Raw genomic sequence first — 21,610 nt, forward strand, 5'->3', positions numbered from 1 at the left:
TCTTTAGCGCACAATGTGTCCGTCAAGCGGCGAGGTTTCAGATGGAGGCGATGCGTTGACATGGAATTATGACACAAATATCACGATTCATGGAGGCGCCACCGTCACGCGTAACACATCTTAGTGTAATATTTATTATTAACATGGAAGAGAAGCTGGGAAACACGTCGCTGATGCATTAGACGTGTCGGTCACAGACAACGCACAGCGCGTTATAATCTGCGTTAATGTGAGTTATGAACACTTTTAAATATGAATACGGCTTCGTACTAAACTTCTAAACACTCAAAAAAATGTGTTTCTTTACTCAAAGGCCATGTAACTAATAATCACAAATACAATATTTTAACTTTTTATTTTTTAAATATGCCGACATGATTGTACCTCACTAAATATACAACATAATAATAGTAATAATATATATATATATATATATATATATATATATATATATATATATATATATATATACCACACCTGCCACGCTAACCACGCCCACTTTCACCCAAACACACCCGCGCCGCCGGGCTGAAGTGGGCGGGGCTAAGGTGGGCGGGGTTTCGGTTACAGCAACACTTCCCATCATGCCTTTCTCCAGCTCCGCTTGTTTTGTTTGTTCTTGTCCGCGTGCTCTTGTTGTAAGAAGAAACCAGAGGTGCTTCCGGTGTGGCCGGAAGGAAAGCTGTCGGGTTTCAGGTGCGACTCCGCCCCCCGCCCCCCTCCTCCCTCCCCCATGGGAGGAGAGAAGGTGTCAACTGCAGGAGCGCGCGTGCGCTGCGCCATGATACTCTCAGCCCGCATGAATAAATGAGAGAGAGAGAGAGAGAGAGAGAGAGAGAGAGAGAGAGAGAGAGAGAGAGAGAGAGAGAGAGAGAGAGAGAGAGACTCATTTAAAGCAGCTTGTACAGTTTGTGGAGGAAAAGAAGAAGTGTATCCGCCTCTCACGAGCGCTTGCGTCCATCTCCTCTCCATCCTTCCGTCTCTTCTCCCCGCAGAGCTCACAGAAAGAGGGAGAAACAAGTGTGAACCGCGTGAGCCCTCTGAGTGACTGATTTCCCCTCCTCCTCCTCCTCTTCCTTCTCTTCTCCCCCCTCTTGCAGCCCGTCTGACTGCAGCACTCTTGAATAATAACCCTCTCTCTCTCTCTCTCTCTCTCTCTCTCTCTCTCTCTCTCTCTCTCTCCTCCTCTCTTCTATTTAAGATGCCGCTCACAAGGCGCGCTCCCGTGCCAGGTTTTAAGCACACACACGCGCGCTCGCGCTCTCTCCGATCGGACCTCGGGGTCGCGCTCACGCCGTGTCGCGCAAGTCAAGTCCAATGCGACGATTTGGCAGGTCTTTTTTTACTGTGTGTGTGTGTGTGTGTGTGTGTGTGTGTGTGTGTGTGTGTGTGTGTGTGTGAGAGAGAGGGGGGGGGGGGGGGCTTTGATCCCCTTGGATGTTGAACGTGGAGGGAGAAATTAAATTAAAAAAAATAGAGTTGCAGAAAGAATATATAAAAATACAGGTTGATTAGAATAAAGTGTCCAAAAAATGAAGTAAATGCTCAAAATAACGACTCGTTTCAAGGTCTGAAGTTCTTTTTCTTTTTTTTCGTCGAGCTATGTGAGAGTCTCTCTCTCTCTCTCTCTCTCTCTCTCTCTCTCTCTCTCTCTCTCTCTCTCTCTCTCTCTCTCTCTCTCTCTCTCTCTCTCTCTCCTCCTCTCTGCATTCTCTCCGTCCGTCGTGTTACTCGTGAATGCGGCTGCAGAAGGAGCAGCACACTTGCGCGCCTGACACGGATCCTGCTCTGTCTCACAGGAGGTGTAAAGGAAGGAGGGAGGGAGGGTGAGGGGACGGACGACCACAAAGCTCCCTCCATTTCCTACAACTGGATGTTATATTTAGTTTTTTTTTGATGGGGGCTTTAAAAAAAAGAACCCCCCCACATCCATCTGCACTGTAAGTATCGTGTGCGTGTCGTTCCTGTGGACGCGCGGAGTTCCAGCTCCTCTCCTGCACCGCAGCGGACTAAAAGGCTGAATAGCTGCATTATTCATTTTCTTTTTTCTTTTCCAACACACCGGACTTGTCTCTCTTGTTTCTCTCTGCTTGCCTTTTTGAAAATTTGTCTTTAAAAAGAGAGAAAGAAAAAAATCGGATGGAGACTGAAACGAGCATCTCAGCCTGCAAATAAAAATCAACTGTTTTTTTTTTTTTTTGCAAGGAGGAAGAGGGTGGTGGGGGGGTCCGGGTAAAAAGAAAGAACCAGGATTTTAATGCTGCCTCGATGGAACATATCACTCCGACATGCCGGACCCTGATGGGAGCGCTGCGCTCGCGCTCGCCCTCTGAAGCGTCACCACCGCGCGCAACTTCTCCCGAAACAAACCGGCATTTATTCCCTGGATCGTTGAGCTGCTGAGCCGAGCTGAAGCCAGACGCACAGTGCTGGCCGTGCTCTCTCTTCCTTTCTCTCTCTCTCTCTTCCATTTTCTTCTCTGCTCATCCGCCTTCTGCTCAGTTTCCTCATATATATATATTTAAAAAGCTCGAAGAATGATAGACTTATTTCAGCGCGTCACCGACCGCCTTGCGCCTTTTTTCACGCCTTGGAGTCACCGGACGCGCTGTCAAGATCTCTAAAAGCTCCCTCCCTCCTTCCCTTCCTCCCTCTTTCTCTCTTTCAGTCTTTCCCAATCTCTCTCTCCCCCCTCCTCCTCTCTCTCTCTCTCTCTCTCTCTCTCTCTCTCTCTCTCTCTCTCTCTCTCTCTCTCTCTCCTGCAACCAAATGAATGCTCTCCCATGGAGGTAGTACAACCACCTTGGGGACCGAACGACCAGAGGGGTGATTTTTCCAAGCAAGAGGAGCCCGTCAGCAAGAGACGCATCGGGTGAAATCGGAGCTCCCACCCCCCACCCCCACCCTCTCCTCTCCCTTCCCCCCACCTCACCTCCTCCTCCTCTACCTCCATCTCCACCGCACCCCTGCCAGTTTGCTTGGCTGGGGTTGATGTACAGTAGCCTGCATGGGGACTTAGGGGGTCTGGAGGAAACCTGTAACTGTACGCTCGACTTCAGGCCCGACTGTTTGCCTCCATCCATGTCTCACCGATGCTGCCCCGTGTCTCCGGAGGGAGCCGCATTCGATACCGACTCAGCTTTGGGTGAGTCTGGGTTTTCTTCTTCTTGAAGAGCTCAGTCCTTTTTTATTTCATTTGAGGAATATGTTTATTTGCGGGTGTCAATGCGCGCAGCTTTAATCCTCTCAACATGTCAGCGATGGGCACAGAACCAATTGTTCATCTTCCCCTTTTGCTCTCACAGTTGCTTTCCTAAATAACCTGAATGTGCTGCTCAGTGGTGGTGCTGCTGGCTTCAAATGAGACCCCTTTCAAAAGAAAAAAAGAAAAAGAGAGAAAACTGCAGCCGTTTGACTTTGATTATGTGGAATACGCTGAGAGGTGAAGAATAACAGTCGTGCTGCTGTCTTAGACAGTTTCCAAGACGATGCTTCATGCTTTGACTGGCAGGAAATAAGACGCATAGACGTGCAGCCGATCGCGGGTTTGAGTAATTTCCAGAGCGTTTGGCACTTTTCTGTTCCTGCAGTACCCGAGCAGTCTGCATCAGACATGTGCTGTCCAGATCATTAGGGCCAATCATTGCTTCATCGCCAAAGCCACTCACTGCGATGCTTCCTCACGAGAGAGAAAGAAGTGCAATGGGTAGAAATGTGCACCTTTAGCTTGGTGATTTTGTTTATTGTTATAATTACATGAATATGTTACAATGCAATCCTTGAGAGAAATGTCAAAGAATGGATTAAATATTACAATTTCAGTGTAATCAATATGAAATATGCATTTTTTGATGGTTTGCCTTCTGTGTGTGTGTGCGTGCTTCCTTGGGCTTGTTTGCACATACGTGTGTGAACATGTGTGTGAATGTTTGTGCATGCGTCCGTCCCCTTTTTTTTTCCTCTCCAAAAGGTTACTAAATGGTTTTCTGGGGGAGGATTTCTAACCGGCGAGATGCTGCTCGTACTCCTGCTGGCAGCCTTTTCTTCCTCCATCTCCGGCTCCCTCTCCTCCTCCCTCTCCTCCCCCTCCTCGTCGGACGGACCCCAGATGGCGGACCCGTCCGCCTCGGACTTGATGGCCGAGACCTGCAGCGCCTGCTCCTGCATGTCCGTGGAGAACGTGCTGTACGTCAACTGCGAGAAGGTCACCGTCTACCGGCCCACGCAGCTCTTCCCGCCGGCCTCGTCCCTGTACCACCTGAACTTCCAGAACAACTTCTTGGTCATCCTCTACCCGAACTCGTTCCTCAACTTCACCCACGCTGTGTCGCTGCAGCTGGGGAACAATAAACTGCAGAACATCGAGGGCGGGGCGTTCTTGGGCATGAGCGCGTTGAAACAGCTGCACCTGAACAACAACGAGTTGAAGGTGCTGCGAGCGGACACTTTCCAAGGGATCGAAAACTTGGAATACCTTCAGGCTGACTACAACTTGATAAAATACATTGAAAAGGGAGCGTTTAACAAACTGCACAGGCTTAAAGTGCTCATCCTGAACGATAATCTCATACAGGCACTTCCTGACAACATATTTCGCTTTGCCTCGCTCACACACCTGGATATACGGGGGAACAGGATCCAGAAGATTCCTTATTTGGGTGTTCTGGAGCACATTGGGCGTATTGTTGAGCTGCAGCTGGATGACAATCCCTGGAACTGTACCTGTGATTTAGCGCCTCTCAAGGCATGGCTTGAAAACATGCCCTATAACATTTTTATCGGCGAGGCCATATGTGAAACACCAAGTGACTTGTACGGGCGGCTCCTGAAGGAAACCAACAAACAGGAGCTTTGTCCCATGGGCACAGGAAGTGACTTTGATGTTCGGATGCCTCCGCCCGATAATGGGCAGTCGCCCTCCATAATGTCCCCAACCACTGTGGCTCCACTAGCCACGAAATCGCCAAAAACCACTGACTCATCTAAGATTTACGGTAATGGCATTGTGGCCGGTTTACCCCCTTTTGGAAGAAATAGCCAGATTGTATCGTTTCAGACACGGACCCCTCCGTTGTTGTGTCCACAGCCCTGCAGTTGTAAAGCCCACCCTTCAGACTTTGGCATCAGCGTGAGCTGTCAGGAGAGGAATATAAAAAGTTTAGCCGATCTCCTTCCCAAACCCCCGAATGCCAAGAAACTTCACATGAGTGGAAATTACATCAGTGACATAAGCCCGCTTGATTTCCAAGGGTTCGAGGGCTTAGATTTGCTCCATCTTGGCAGCAATCAAATCGTCACGGTCCAGAAAGGTGTGTTTTCGAATCTCACTAATCTGAGGAGACTGTATCTGAACGGAAACCAGCTCGAGCAGTTACACCCAGAGATGTTTTTGGGCCTCACAAACTTACAGTACCTATATTTGGAATACAATGCCATAAAAGAAATCTTAGCGGGTACATTCGACTCCATGCCGAACCTCCAACTCCTGTATCTCAACAACAACGTCCTGCGGAGTCTCCCCGCCTACATGTTCGCGGGTGTCTCTTTAGCCAGACTCAATCTGAAAAACAACCACTTCATGACCCTCCCAGTGAGCGGGGTCCTGGACCAGCTGCGATCATTGACCCAGATAGACCTGGAGGGGAACCCCTGGGAGTGTTCCTGCGATCTTGTCGCCCTCAAACTCTGGCTAGAGAAGCTAAGTGATGGAGTGGCTGCCAAAGAGGTGAAATGTGCCTCCCCCGTGCAGTTCTCCAACATTGAGCTGCGCCTCCTAAAAAACGAGATCCTGTGTCCCAAACTTGTGGCGAGACCGCCGTTTATCCTCACCGGCGCACCCCCGGTTTTGACCTCGGCGTCGCCCGCCGGAGTTGGCAAAGCCCCTCCGGGAGGGCCCGTGCCTCTCTCCATCATGATCCTCAGCATCCTCGTGGTGCTCATCGTCACTGTGTTCGTGGCCTTCTGCCTCCTGGTCTTTGTCCTGAGGCGGAATAAAAAACCGGTGGGCAGGCAGGAGGGGCTCGGGAATCAGGAGTGCGGCTCCATGTCGCTGCAGCTCCGCAGACACAGTCACAAATCCGGCAAAAAGGGCTCCATCCCGGGGGACGACCTGGGAGGCGAGACGTTCATCCCGCAGACCATCGAGCACATCGGCAAGAGCCACACCTGCGGCATCGGACGCTCCTCGGACATGGACGCCGGGTTCAAGTTCGCGGACTCGCAGAGGCAGAAGATCATCCTGCGGAACAGCGCCGACAAGGACAAGGACTCGCTCTCGCTCTCCACCCTGGAGCGCAACAAACGCCTCAGCACCATCGACGAGCTGGAGGAGTTCCTCCCCCACCGCGAGCCCAGCATGTTCATCCAGAACTTCCTGGACAGCAAGAGAGATTTCAACAGTATAGGGATGGGCGGCTACGAGATCCGCTACCCGGAGAAAACGCTGGATAAAAAGATGAAGAAGTCGTCGCTGATAGGCGGGAACCACAGTAAGATCGTGGTGGAGCAGAGGAAAAGTGAGTATTACGAGCTGAAGGCCAAGCTCCAAGGAACGCCTGATTACCTGCAGGTGCTCGAGGAGCAGACTGCGCTGAGTAAAATGTAGGGATTGTTGTGTTGGGTTTAGTGCATTGATTACACACACACAGACACACACACAAGGAAGTGAGACACGCATACAGGCAGACAGACAGCCAAACACATCTGCCTTTCTCTAGTTCTTTCTCCCCCTCTGGCCACACACACACACACAGACACACACCATTCAACCTCCCAGATCTCTTGTTTTCTGTCTTCATCTCCCTCTCTGCAGACACACACACACACACACACATGCACACACACACAGAGAAAAAGTGCCTTCTGGAAATCCTTAATGACCAATGCAGAGATGGACAAAATGGCTCCACACTACAAAAGCTATTACTAGAATCGGCGTGGATCTATTTCACAGTAAAAGACCTTTTGGATTATCCATGCCACTACATGTATGAATCCCACATACATAAACCACAGGACACCCTAACGAGCAACCAGACAGTCGCGTTATTATCTTTTTTGTTTTTGTTGCTGCTATTGAAATGGGTACTTTTCTGTTGTTCTTCTTCTTGTTGTTATTTTTTCTCCTCCTTTTGTTATCTCCAACCAAATCAAAAGGGTCTTGAAAACAGTGCTTGAGAATATACCTCGCCGTCTTCATGCCCTCATTTAAAGAAAAAGTGAGAGAGAGGGGAAAAAGGAGGGCACGTCGGTTGTTGTTCTTTTTTTTGCTCTGGAAAGTATCCAAAATCTTCTGGGATGAGATTAACAGAGTCGGTGACTCAACGGATGCTACTTTTTTTTTTTTTTTTTTGTATTCGCGGGGATATGTGTTTGTTCTTGGGGATGCTCTCTCCTGGAGTCGGAGGCAGACTCTCTGCCACCTCGTCTGGATTACACACCAGTAGCAATCCACCTGCTCCAGTTTAGACGCGACGAAACTCTTTTTTTGTGAGGGGAGGGTCGGGGGAGGGGTTCATGACTTGTTCTCTTTGTGTAAGGAGCCATGTTAAATATAGTGTCTTCTGAATGGAGTTGTGTTTCTCTTCAAAGTTGCTACTTACAGTTGCTGTATGTTTTGGGTGAAAATCTAACGGCACACACACACACACACACACACACACACACACACACACACACACACACTGTCAGAGGACGTTGTTTCTGAAAAATGATTAAAAAAACAAGATAAAAAACAAACTGAATATAATAATTACAAAGCTGCTTGCCATGTAAGCGTAACCTGGAATTTATTTTGTAAGTCTTACATTATTTGTATCTGTGGGACTGGTTTGTAAATTACAAGGAAGGACACACATCTACACACACACACACCCACACACACCCACACACACACACACTGTACGACGGAGCATCATCATCAAGAGACTACAAGCCAGAATTGTCAACACTATATAATTCAACCGGTGATCCACCTCCCCTTGTCGGCTCTCAATTCGTAGTGAAAGAATTTAACAACATAGTTAATTTATTTTTCTATGCAGGAATTATTTAAAGAGTTATTGGTATTATTTAAACAAAAAGAGAGAGAAAAAATAAAGAAATAATACACAAAGAGTGGGAAGGACTTGACAAGAGGGACGCGACCGAGATTATTCAGGCCGGCAGAAGCGACTGTTGAGCCGATTCAAGGGTTCTTGTTTCTCCCAGTTTGAACGGAGAACTCGACCCCGCCGGACGAGGGTTGTGAAATGTGATCCGTGATGTTTCCTTTTCATTGTGTCGCACGACAAGACGAGGCCCGATAGAAGTCTGTGAAGTCTCGAGACGTTTTCCTTATTCTTATATCTCCCACAGTATCTTGTAAAAGGTTTCTTATTAACATTATGCAACCAAAATAAATGTGCATTAAACTCGGTTATGGTTCCAGAATTGTTGGGATGGTTGAACGGGGCTTGGGTTGACGAGATAGACGACTAATTGGAGCTCTAAATTGTTCGATCCGGGCAAGAATCATATCATGAAAACACCATGTGCAATATTAGTAAAAAAGAAAAAGAAAAAAAAAAAGAAAAAATGAGAAAAAAAAAATTGCTCGGTCATGACGGCTTCAAACAATTTTGTTTAATTTATTTAGTTTTGAGGTTATATTGTCAAGACAGGTTCTATTTCGAAATATTTTTTTCTCAACTTAACTCTCTATCCGGTCCTTATTTAAAAAGTATTGTTACGTTGAACTTCTGAGTGTTTTATTGACATTACAAATGAATAGAATGTATCTTGGAAAGTATAATAAATACAATTTTCTATCGGTCATAAATCTCCTGTATATTGGTTAATTTTTCTCTTGTATAATCATGTTGAAATCAAAAGGTATTAAAATCAGCACCTCTTTGCACTGTGTCCCACTATTTCTTTTAGCGCGCGTCCTCGCGTTACTCTCACGGACGAAAAAAAAAAACGGAGGACGGAGGTTTTGCCGCCGAAAGCGACGACTCCTCCGGTTCCCCTAACTTTTTTTCCCCCCCGAGAACACGTTGGCTGGAGCGACCGCTGGAAGTCGGCCAGACGCTCGGCTCAGCTCCGGCTCGGCTCCGGCTCGGCTCCGGCGTCGCGACGTCGTACTCGTTCATGTTCAAACAGCGGCCTCCCCTCGGGCCGCCGTCTGCGTTTGCTTAGTGTGATCAGTTCGAGGAACGCTGCCGCTTGTTCCTCTTCAGGCCATGGAACCAGGCGTGCGTCTGCGCTCGTGGTTTTTCCTGCGAGCTCGTGTCATAATTCAAGCAAAAACAATTTGAGCTAAAGCAAACTTACGGAGCACGGTAACATTTACACTGTGTGTGTGTGTGTTTTTATTTTCTGGTTCAGGTGTCCTTGGATGGCAGGAAGTCCGATCTCTAACATGTTGTGTGACCTTTTTTTCACATTCATTTCTCTTTTTTTGCCTCACTTCCTGTTCTGTTCCACGTCTGAACGTCCCGAATCGTACATTCTGAAGCTTCCTTTTCCTTTTTTATTTCGGCACAGGTCTTTCTGTCTAGCAGGTATCATCACTCCATCTGTTTTTAGGCACATATCAAACATTCATGTCTGCTCCACTTTAGGGTTAAAAATTCAGATATTTCCTGTTTCTGTGTTAATCCCAACCTATGGGGCTTTTGGGAACCCAAGTAGCAGAAAGTATGACTCATCCGGACGCCAGAGAATTGTCCTCATTAATTATTAATACCCTTGGCAGTTATGAACTAAAATAGGGATGTGGTGGTGTCGGCGGTGGGGGTATACGAGTGTGATACGTCCGCCCCCTCGTACCCTCCTCTCCCTCCTCCATCTTCCCTCGTTCCCTTTGTCATATTTCTGATCAGAGTGCTCCGCAAGAGAGCAGAAATATCATGTGTCCACTTAAAAAAGACTGGCGGGGAAAGTGTCTTTTCAGTCCAACATTTTACTGCAGTGACTTGGCTCCCGGGCAGGGTTCTGTTCCTGGAAGCTCCAGGGGTCCTTCAGGGGAACGTCATCAGTGGAAATATGAGAAAATATTTTTTATTTTCACTGCAATCTAACTCACCAAAACACGAGCACCTTGAGATCCGCAGAAGGAGCTTGATTGTTTTCTGTTTGTTTTTTCTCACTTTCTGTTCTCGGCTCATATCTGTCATGACTCAGAGGGCCTTCTTTTCTGATAAGGTTTCTTGGTGAAATGCTGGAGTATTTGTTTGTTTCGTGGGGAGATGCAGTGACGAACGCTTGGGAGGCGCTGCTCGTATAGGAGGGTGCAATGCGTTATGTCTGGGAATGGCCACAAGGGGCGCTGTGGGCTAAGGGCAGAGCAGAGAGCGGGAAACGGTGTCACGGGGCTGCTGTCGTCTGAAAAAGAAAAGAGACATAGAAAGAAAGAAAATACATATTTGTAATGTATTCTTTTTCTGGTATTGTCTTAATTTTACCTCCTTTTATTCTGGGAATCTTAAGGTGAAGACCATTTCAGAGGATGCACTAAATTATGATTTGCTCAATCTACAAGTTAATTATTTTCTATTTTGCACAGTCGATTCTACTCTAGTGTTTTATTGTCACTTTAGGATTCTTGTTTTTTTTTTAAATTATTTTTCTTCTTGGATTGATGCTGGATTATTATTCTGCTCATAACTGAGCACACAAGCTTTATTTGGGTCCAACCACAGGGTTGTAAAGTAAATAGAAAGCTGACAGATTATTTATCTAATGTGATGTAATTTAATTTGCATTTTATTATATTGTAAGCCAAGGAGTTAAGAAATAATTAGCTTTTTGAAATTGAACATTTACGCCAAGAGATCTACTTTTACAATTATCAGAGAGAATACACTGTTTTTTTTATTAAAAAAATGTGTGTTGTGTAGCCAATGTTCCTACAATATGCAGTCTTAATTAACTCTGTCTTTTCAGCTTCTATTTTCCTTCTTGTTTTGCTGTACATGATTCTAGTTATAGTCCATATTTTTATTATTGAAAATGAACAGGAATAAGGTAAAATAGAATATGTGATTAAAACAAACAAAACAGAACTCACTCCAGTATTGTGTTAATAGATTAGCACTTTTAGAAATATTTGCGTATTATAACACAAACTGCTCAACACAACCTGCTCCCAGACTGCCGTCTTGGGACTGAAACATAAAAAGCTTGAGTTGTGTAAATTGGGAAGTGAAGAACCAAACATGGCAAAAATATATAATATTCTAATGTAAACACAATTTAGGAACACTTATTTTTTTGACAGTTGTCATTGATCAAGTTATAAATATTAGACAGTTCCCTATGACCTCAAAACCCATTAAAAGTCTTTGTCAAAAAGAGATTTCTTTATCATTTTACCCAGAATTTCCCTGAATTTAAAAGAATATAAGTAATATTTTACGTATGCTTGTTTGAGTTGGAGTATTACAGCAAATGTGAATATTCAACATACTTTTTAAAAACATTGCATCTTCCAAAAACGGTGTTTCATTTATTGGTACTTTTAATCTTGAGTTAAATTTAATTAATGTGTTTGCAACTCTCATGCATACTTTCTCATTTCACAACATTTTCATATCCATGCGGTGCATTTAGGTTCATACTTCTTTAAAGAAACCAGGCACCATTTGTTTCCATTGATGTATTTGTTGTATAAAAGTTAATCAGCACAGCAAAACATCCGTTTTGGTCAAAGAGCCATTATCTTTGTATCCTCGTGCAGCTTGAAGAGGTGATTCTCCACATGGAGGTCAGGCTCTTTGTCACAAGAAGAGCTATTCAACCTGGAGAAACAATTGCGTCATGGCTTCTGCGGTTCTCCAGGAGCTTTGTCAAGTCTGAAATAAATAACCTTGATGGTGTTTTCCAAGGCTTAAGACTTAAGTTATGAACAGTGGAGATTGGAAGAGGAGGACATTTGTTCAATGGCCCTTTGCGTCTGATACCGACCTCTTTAGTGCCCAAAAGATGAGCACCAGGCTTTAAACTAACTCAGATATAAACCCTGCAGCATCATTATTAGACAGTCAGAGCTGGAACTGGAAGGATAAACAGCGAGAAGGTACTCGCAGGGCGGTTGGGCTGAGATCAATGTTTGTGTGCTGCCTCAAACCTGAAAGTCAACGGTTTGTTTCCCACATCCATAAATCACCTCAGTTACTTAACCAACCTTCATATTTGAATCCAGACCATGGTTCTAAAACCATACCAAGTGGTTTAGTTGTGTAAGAGAACCTAAGAAAATGATTTTTAAAAACTAAAGTAGGAGGTTTATTTAGAGAAGGGATGATACACGTAACGAGAGGAAACTGCTTTTTCTGTAAACACAGAAGTTTATTTATTTTTTAAAAAAAAGACTGACTTGTTTTTTCAAACCTGACTCAAACCATTTCTGTACTGACCAAACCAATGGAACCAATTGGAAACCAATGAATGCCTGGAGTACCAGGAAGCAGCAGTGGGAGTGTTTTCATGGTAGTGACTTCAAATGAGTGAGTGATAAACATGTAAAACCAGTGGAAATGTCCTGAAGCTCAGCATTATGTCACAATGGATCTACTGTTAGTCCCAGAAGTGAGGACAAGGTCAAGAGTGCGTTGCCTTAATCTCAGCACTTCTGTGATGTTCATGTTAGAATCTGTGGTGTTGTTATTATTTTTATTCAATGTTTTCAACAAAAAAAGAAAGTTTAAATATGTAAATCGTCTTGTTGATTATGGACTAGCTGTAATGTATTCCAGAATAGAAATCTGAACATTGGACAAAAGCCAGGTTTCATTGTGTTATATCAGAGCTGAAGATTTTTAAAGAAGGAGGGAACTTACGAAACAAAATGTTCAAGAAATCCGGCTAAAAATGATGAATAAACAAACACCTTCCTCCTTCAACCCTTCAGCATACAGAAAGACGTGAAACTAGAAGGTCTGGTGTATCTAAGTATTACTGAGGTCTATATTTATGGAATAAAAATATGTATTGTAAAATGCCCTACTTTTTAAAAGACACAACAAGAGAATAGTGTAAAAAATCTTTAATAGTCATCACCCAGTTTATTACCTTCATTGAGACAATACCTCTTCATGCAGTCGTTCACATTGGAGGCCTTGACTCCCACGTGTTTCCCTGGTTGCGCTGTATGTGTTGTTTGCTTAATTACACTGTCACCTCCACTTTAACAGCATTTTAAGCCGTGTTGGCCCCCACGGCGGCTGAATGTGCTCAGGAATGGGCTTCTTGTTTTTTTTTGGCAGACAGGCGGACATTTGAGGTGGGATGAAAGGGGATTGCGCCATCGTCCCCGCTTGTGACCAATTACTCAATGCATCCCCAACGAGAGGAAAACAATGCCTCGGCCGTCCCGCCAGCTGCCACATTAAACGTGGACAAATCCGCCAGAGCTGCTCCGCTGTGGCTGCGCGGCCGACGTTTTCACGCCGTTTATGGAGATTCACGAAAGACCGGTTTCCCTCGCGGTTGAGGCCGTCGCACACAGCCTCCAGACATCTGCAGTGATGACACACAAGGACGTGCATGTGTTGCTTTTGTGCTAAACCTTAAGTGTAAGGCACGACACCTAAACACGAGACAGCAGCGCCGCGTGTTCTTGACGTCTTAAAATGTCTTGCTTTAATTTAATGCCACTTATTAAAGACCGTACTTAAGGTTGAGTTTCACAGCCTATTTGGCCTCTGTGTCCACACCATTAAATTAATTCCATTTCCCCATTCAAATTCTGTCCTTTAAATATTCTTTTTTTTGCACCCGCGTCGTCCGGAAAGGATATTGAGTTACCGGCGAAATTGACATTGAAATTAAAAATGAAGAAGTGTCTCCTGCTCTCGCAGAATAATTGTGAGAATGAAAGTCACCATCGATAGGACCAGAGTATCCTGTCTGTAAGGTTTTCTCTTCCAAAAGGTTTTTTGTTTTCAACCTCAGGAAGCATCACGTATTTTGAGAAAATCCTTTTCGAATCCACACGTAGTTTCACACAATGAATGCAGTTCTTCTTCTTCTAAAACACAACGACCGTTGTTGAATGACTGAAAAAGGTTGTGTGTTCACTTTAAAGTCGACAGGTGTATTGAATGTCTCATGACCAATGCGTGAGGATTGGAAATGTATTGTCAAGATTTCACGGTTAAGCACTATTTATGTCTAAATGTTGCCGGGATCTTTAACCCCTCCACCGCCACGTGTTCGCTTATGTTGCCGAGTGTCTTGTCTCCGCTGTGTGGGTTGTTGTCGTCGGTGTACATCCATTAAACTCAAACACTCATTCACGTTTGCATCGTTGTCCTCCGGCAAGCTCGTCCAGGTGACACACCCAGGAAGCTGCCCCCCCCCCCCCCATCCTTCTAGACACAAGGTGCTGTAAATACCCTCTATTCAAAGAGAAAAACAAGTTTGTGTTTGCACAGGTGAGCATTGCACTAATACTAATAACACACACTAATTATTGCTGCCAGAGCAGCAGTGTGTTTGTTCTCTGCCGCCTGTATTCTGTATTTAAAGTGTGTCCTGTGACCCGATTAGAGGCTGCAGGATCGATTTCTACCGGCAGAATGCGTTTTTTGCTATTTATTCATCATTTGCGTCTGTGTTTATTGATGTTTTAATTACGAAGTCATTAAATAAGCCAGGATATGATTATGCTGACATTTGAACACTGCAAAGTATTTATTAGGATTAGTGTGTCGGGGGGGAAATTGAAATGATGTAAGTCATCAAACCCGACGCTCAGGAATTATCCGCCCGCGTGACTGAAGGCAATGACGAAAGTTTCAAAATGTCTTCTCGCCGACAGACAGAAAAACTCTCCTGCTCCCTCTGGACTTCAGCCGCATCCAAAAGAACAAGTTATGAAGGAAACGGCAGATTATGAAAAGGCAAATAAATACATTTTACCCACATGATGATGGATTATGAACAAATCAGAGTTTCTGTCACACCGGTGTGAAACTTCAGTGATGTCGAGGAAAAACTTCAGATGCGTCCGATCGGTGCAGCGTCCAATCAAATCGCAGCGTGTCGGCGGTTAAAGGACCTCGCCGTGTCCCAGTTCCTTCTCTCTCCATCGCAGTTCTGAGGAACTTTATTCGAGCACATCGTGTTCCCACTGGAGACTAAATCGAGTCTGACGACTGAATCAAAGAGTTGCGAAGAAGAAAGGATCAAATCTGTTATTTTTAATTAGCAGTGGCACTCTAAAGTTTCAAACTGATCTCTTTTTTTCATTTTTTATTGCAGACATTTGGTCTGGTTCGAGCAGGGAAAGCAACAGGTGTGACACATTTAGTTAACGATGGCTCAGTTCCTTCACGACACGAATGCTGTTGATGCTATCAGGTCACACAAAAGCTGTATTATTGTGTACTAGATGTATACAGTATGTACTGTATGAGTATCATGAAGTACATGTACCACTATCACAGTGAAGTCATACTTTTACGCAGCGGTTTTGTGTTTGATAACGGCGAATAGTCTCCTTTGTGAATGCCAGCATTCCTTTTAAGAAGTATTTATTCTCTAATGTGGTCTGAGTGCACATACTGTAGTGCACATACTGTAGTGCACATACTGTAGTGCACATACTGTAGTGGTTCATTCCTCTGTCGCAGGACAACATGATAGTTCAGCATGGTCAGAAGCAAATACTGTCCTCGCAGTGAAGCTGTTCAGTCTCCCTGAATGTAAATCAAGCAAAGTACCATTACCTCAAAATTATACTTCAGTAGAGTACTTCATGTACTTTGCTACTTTACACCTGTGAAGCTCTAAATCAGTCTTTTTTGAATCATCACACTTAAGCTTTGAAAGCCTTGAAAGCCATGAAAGCCCTTACAGTTTGACAGATGAGCCTCGAAAAAAAAAAAAAAAGGTTGTTAAACCAATCCGCGTTAGCTAGGAGAGCGGCCGCGCGCTGTGATTAATGTGCGTCGGTCTCATGTGGCTGCAAAGCTACACCTGTTTCTGTTTTATTACACTGATCCATGAGGGATCGATGAAGACGAGGGAACGATTGCAGAGACGGAGAGGAGACAAACTTTTAGCCCTCCGGGAACTGGAGGACTCTGGAGGTTGTACATCTTACGGCGAGGGGGGACGTCGGAGACTTTCCCGCCGCTCGTCCTCTCGCTAATCGATAGCTCGTATTTCATCGCGGAACCTGGAAGCTCCCTCGATGATGCAGCGGAGATGAGGTCGTTCACAGGATCTGGTCCAATAGAAATGTGTATATGGTGCTGTCAATATCCGTCTTTTGGCTGTCTACTATCCGCTTTCATGCAATGAGGTCCGGATATATATATATATATATATATATATATATATATATATATATATATATATATATATATATATATATATATGTGTGTGTATATATACATATATATATATATATAGGTATTTCAGTTTGTTGCTACGTGTGTCTAATCCTCATGGCTTTTTAAAATGATTTTACTTTTTAAATGTCCTTTTATGAGGGAAATACACACACATCTCTACGTACCCCTCAAGCATCATGCGTAGTTTCACTTTAGTTACTTTTCAGATTCATAATACCAATTATACTCAACTAATACAATGTGTATTTAACCTCTGTGATATTACTACTTTTACTTCCAATATCCGAACCCCTCTGCCACGGCCGTTGACAGGTGACCTCTAATGACTGGAGCGCCAGGCAGCTCATGGGACAGTCCCACCCGAAACTGCCCCCCACGTGTCTTGTTTGCCTTTCTTCACATCCCTCGTCTCATATTTCCTGTCTTTTGTCTTTGCTGTACCTGAGCTGAATTATGATGGTATTCTTGCCTGATACGTGGTGATTGATCGGGCTTTCCAGCTCACTAATGAATTGGCCCCTCAAGGACGAGCGAGCGGGCCAGCGTTGGTATTAATGTGGACTCTGCTGAAGGCAGCTCAAAGACTCCTGACACCACAGATTTAGCGCTTACAGTGTTTATTTGGATTTGGCTTTAGCAGGGGGATTGTTGGGCTTTAATTTTATAAATAGCTACCAATTGCATTCTAATGGCTCGGTGCACATTGTCTCACAGAGACACGCAGCGGGAACATCCTGGTCTTCCTGTTTTGTTGTGATCATATGCTAAATAACGCATATTAATACACAGGTAATAGTGCAGCAGTCTCGCAACATTCACTTGAATTAGTTTATCTTCAAAACTGTGAAATGGTTGATATGCTTGTGTGGATATGTATTCATAAGTTTACATTAATATAGTATATTATATATATATATATATATATATATATATATATATATATATATATATATATATATATATATATATATATATATATATATATATATTACATTTAATATTAGTATATAAAATGTGCAATGTGACGCGTCCCGTCAGAATGATACTGAAGTTTCACTCTGTTAAATTGCAGTAAATCAGTTTCACTTTTAAACACACAGTTCACATTTTGAAGTAAAAACAAACTCCTCTGTTAGGTTTACGGAAAATGTCACGTTTTGTGTTAAAATGATGTTCGTTCTGGGTTGTCGTCAAGTTAAATTACATTTTGTATGTTACGAGAGAGTAAGTTTAATTATATTACGTGTATAACGTTTAGTTATTTACTTCAATTTAAGTTTACCTACATTACATTTAGCTTTTATCCAAAGTGACTTACAATAAGTTGATTTAACCGTGAGATCAAACTCAGAACAACAAGAATCAAGAAAGTACAATTTCAAACTACAAAGTGCTCTCAGAAAGAGTCATTTAAGTGCTGCTACTGCGTCTACTACGTCACATGACCTCGCCCTGAGCTCCGTCGTAAACCCTCCAGGTCCAACTCGGTCGTCTTGTGTTGACCATGTGACCAGACTCGCCACGACCTTTCTGACCTTTACCTACGAGGCTGATGACGACGATGAAACCCGTTCAGTCGGTTGAGAACATTCAAAGCGTCCGCAGCGTGCCGCGTACGTCCGCTGGTGGTTCTGTTCTTGCAGCTCTTCATCATTCTCTGCAGCGGTCAGCTGTTCAGAGGGAACGAACGCTGACGAACCGCCCGCCGCCAAACAGTTGGCAGAGGAAAATAATAGTGAACACAGCCAAGCGTTTAACAGCTAGAGAGCCAGATGTTCGCCTCTGGAGTTGATGGAGACCCAAAAGAAACTAAGAAAAGTGGAAATTGGACTAACTGCTTACAACGGCATGTGTTTGAAGCTCCTTATAGCCCAAATGCTTCTGTCAGTGCAGCATCAATGACTCTTGAGACCACTTACATACTTTCTCTTACATGTTTGCACTCTCGCCACATGGCTAGCTTGCTTATCCTGCGACGCATGACGTATAAGCCTCCTCATAAATAACTGTACATGTCCACAATGAAGCCATGAACAGGACTGTGCATGTGTCGTGTTATTTTACAGATATCCCAACCAGCTCCTGCCGGTCGCCAGCGGAGGAGCATCGTGGAACTGAGCAAACAATTAGCCTTCAAATCAGCCGCGTGTTTTCATTTCCAGCGTTTGAGGCGGTCCAGCGCTCGGGAGGAAGTGATGGGACCGGCCAGCAGGAGAGCACTTTGGTTTAACGTGACTGCAGCTGTAAGAGAAATGAGTGGCTGTGATTATCGCAGCGTTGGATTGCGCTCTCCTAAACGCTCGACTTCATCCTGCCTGCTGCGATAGAATATATATTTTTGCATTAATCATCAGCTTCTATGTGTGTGTATTTAATTGTGCAGAGCGCAAACTGAATCAGTGCCTGCTGTGATGGTTGATCGTGCAAAAAAAAAAAAAAGTGTGTGGTCCAAAAAATACTACGAAGCCTCGGTGCATTTTACTCACTGGAATGGAGCTTTTTACAGCGCTGATGTTGGCGACTGAACGCATCTTATCTTCATGCTCGAATGCAGGAAACAACAATTTGCTCTTCATTCAATTATCCTCAGGATGTTTGTCTTCGTTTCGTGTCAAACACGATGCAAGATGCTAGAAAACTTGTTGATGACACGCTTTCTCGCTTTGAAGGAGAATATGGATCCGAGCCATCAGCTGTCGAGCTGAGGAGGCAAATCAAGATGAAGATCAATGTCAACCTGCATCTTGATTGGAAAAAGAGGTCAACCTGTAAGTCCCTGTGTGTGTGTGTGTGTGTGTGTGTGTGTGTGTGTGTGTGTGTGTGTGTGTGTGTGTGTGTGTGTGTGTGCGTGTGTGTGTCATCACTCTTATGACAGTAGGCGGGACGAGGGCACGTTTGTCTTTGCAGCACCTTCAATATGTGTTCCTGTCCTCTCGCCTCCTCCATCACTGTTTAATTTTAAATATTCAGGATGTCAAATTAAAGCCCAGAGAGTGACGGATGTTCTTTTGTGCCGGGGAACAAAAAAGTGTCAAACAAAACTTGTAACTGCTAATTAAACCCACTGTTTCAAACTGAGAAGCTGTGCGTGGATTTAAGGAACATTTCAAACCTGTGGTATATTTATGAAAGCAAGATTTATGAGAAAACTGAAGAAACTGGACAAAAAATAGATTTTTTTATTTTACAGATTCCTATTACAGAATATACAGTATGTGTATAACCTTTTTTTTAAAATGTTTTTTAATTGGGTTCAACTGTCCTTTCTGTTAGCATCGCTAGCTGCTAGCCACCAGCTCACACACATTGAGAGCCGTGTGGAGGCGATCCTTCAATCCTCCCCACATTTTAAATTTAACACCTTTTAAAATGGAATTTACATAACTTGTTGCATGTGAATCTATTATGTATGTCGCTTTCTTTCAACATGACTTTTCAGGAAACACAAATAAAGTTTTTTAATAAGTGAGCTCTGCGTCTCCAGAGTTGGTTTTCCGTCTTTATTCTTCATAAATGATGAACGCGAGGTGAACCTCCAGCAGACTGCTGCTGAGCAGCGTCATAATATTCTTCTTTATAGAAGTGAAGGGGACCGGAGGGTCAGACATTATCGCCTCGTCAGCGTTTTCCCTTCAGCTCCGCTGTGAGTGACGCTTCAGCCATGATGACGGCGAGGTGGAGGTGTGAAGTCTGAGTGACGTGAAGATCTTCTTCATGCTTTCCATCAGTTATGTGTTTGTGAAACCCACAGATGGAGGAGACAAAAAAGCATTGCTTTACGAAATAAAAATAATACCACAAGGAGGAAAATGCGGAGACAAGAAAGGAATACAAGGAAAAAACAACGTGCCCAAAGACAGAAAAAATGACATTTTATATCATAAAACCGTCCCTTGAAATAATTCAGGACACAATTACACAACCGTCTCATTTCAATATGTATGTTGAGTGATAGCGGCTCCATGCTGACCCTTAAAAATATGTTACGACACCGTGTGTGTGTGTGTGTGTGTGTGTGTGTGTGTGTGTGTGTGTGTGGGGTCAACCCTACACACTGCATTGTGAGTATGAGTTAGTTGTGTTGGAAAGTTCATTAAGGCATCAACTCAGCTGTACACTGTGCATGCATTTCATTCACATGGCATATTTCTTCATTGTAAAGCAGCTCAGATTATCCAGATGAAGACAGAGAAGCCGCTGGACCCGTTGGGTGAACACCAGCACCGACTGTCAGTCTTCATTCGTCTGTTCTGCTTCCTGACCGAGTGGCTGGGCGTGAGGGAGGAGAGGGGAACCTGTGCCCATCCCCCGCCACACATCTCTGCAGCTTTCGTGCAATCTTCCTCTTCACAAGATGAGATCCGCATTACGCAACAACGCCGCCGCCGGTCGGACGCCGTCAGCTGTTCCGTACGGCGTTTGTTCAGCTGGCGTCTCCGGACCAACCGGGACGGATATGAGTTTAATCCATTAGGTGCATCTGGTGATGTAATGTATTCTGTGCTGTGTGTGTGTGTGTGTGTGTGTGTGTGTGTGTGTGTGTGTGTGTGTGTGTGTGTACGCAGTGTTTCATTACCTGCAGTGCTTTCATGCTCTCACATTACCAGTTCTCTTATCTCTCATCTCTCTTTCTCATGTCTCCCTCCAACACCCCTCTCTCTCTCTCTCTCTCCCTCTGTCTCTCTCTCTCTCTGTCTCTCTCTCTCTCTCTCTCTCTCTCTCTCTCTCTCTCTCTCTCTCTCTCTCTCTCTTTCTCTCTCTCTCTCTCTCTCGCTTGCCAAGCCAGCCGGTGTTGACGATGCACTAGCTGTTGAAAGAGAAAGAGAACGAGTGTGTGTGTGTGTGTGTGTGTGTGTGTGTGTGTGTGTGAGTATGTGTGTGTGTGTGTGTGTGTGTGTGTGAGTGTGTGTGTGTGCTGTTGACAGAGCGAGAGAGATTTAATTGACACCCACAGAGAGAATTATACAAGCTTCCAAATGCTCTCTGTCTGTGAGTGTGTAATATATTTCAACATCTATGTGTGTGTGTGTGTGTGTGTGTGTGTGTGTGTGTGTGTGTGTGTGTGCCCACCCATGAAAGCCGTGTGCATCTGAACAGGGTCTCTAGTGTGCATGGAGTGTGTGTTTTCTCCGTGTTTCATAGAGGAACTTGTTTCCTTCCCACTCGCCCGTGTTCTCGTTCTCTCGTGTGCGTCTGACTCGCCGCTCGTCTTCTTTCCACGCGCGACGGAGATCTTTAATCGACGGTATTTTATTCGGCGACGTGCC

The 21,610-nt window shown here is 44.4% G+C and overlaps 1 protein-coding gene across 2 annotated transcripts; it reads left to right on the plus strand.

Moving 5' to 3' along the window:
* The first annotated feature begins 1,781 nt into the window (after window positions 1–1,781).
* Window positions 1,782–19,748, plus strand: slitrk4 (SLIT and NTRK-like family, member 4). 2 transcript variants are annotated; one of them, XM_068581677.1, is made up of 3 exons: window positions 1,782–3,145; window positions 3,971–6,515; window positions 18,410–19,748. In XM_068581677.1, the coding sequence occupies exons 2-3, from the start codon at window positions 4,013–4,015 to the stop codon at window positions 18,571–18,573; spliced, it is 2,667 nt and encodes an 888-aa protein (XP_068437778.1). In that variant the 5' UTR covers window positions 1,782–3,145; window positions 3,971–4,012; the 3' UTR covers window positions 18,574–19,748. The 2 variants fall into 2 exon arrangements, with proteins under 2 accessions (XP_068437778.1, XP_068437786.1); XM_068581685.1 differs by lacking the exon at window positions 18,410–19,748 and having other exon boundaries at window positions 3,971–9,036.
* Window positions 19,749–21,610: the final 1,862 nt, after the last annotated feature.

This window comes from Clinocottus analis, unplaced genomic scaffold (genome assembly GCF_023055335.1).
Source record: "Clinocottus analis isolate CAN_PGR_092001 unplaced genomic scaffold, fCliAna1.0.p SCAF_10, whole genome shotgun sequence".
Taxonomy (NCBI): Eukaryota; Metazoa; Chordata; class Actinopteri; order Perciformes; family Cottidae; genus Clinocottus; species Clinocottus analis.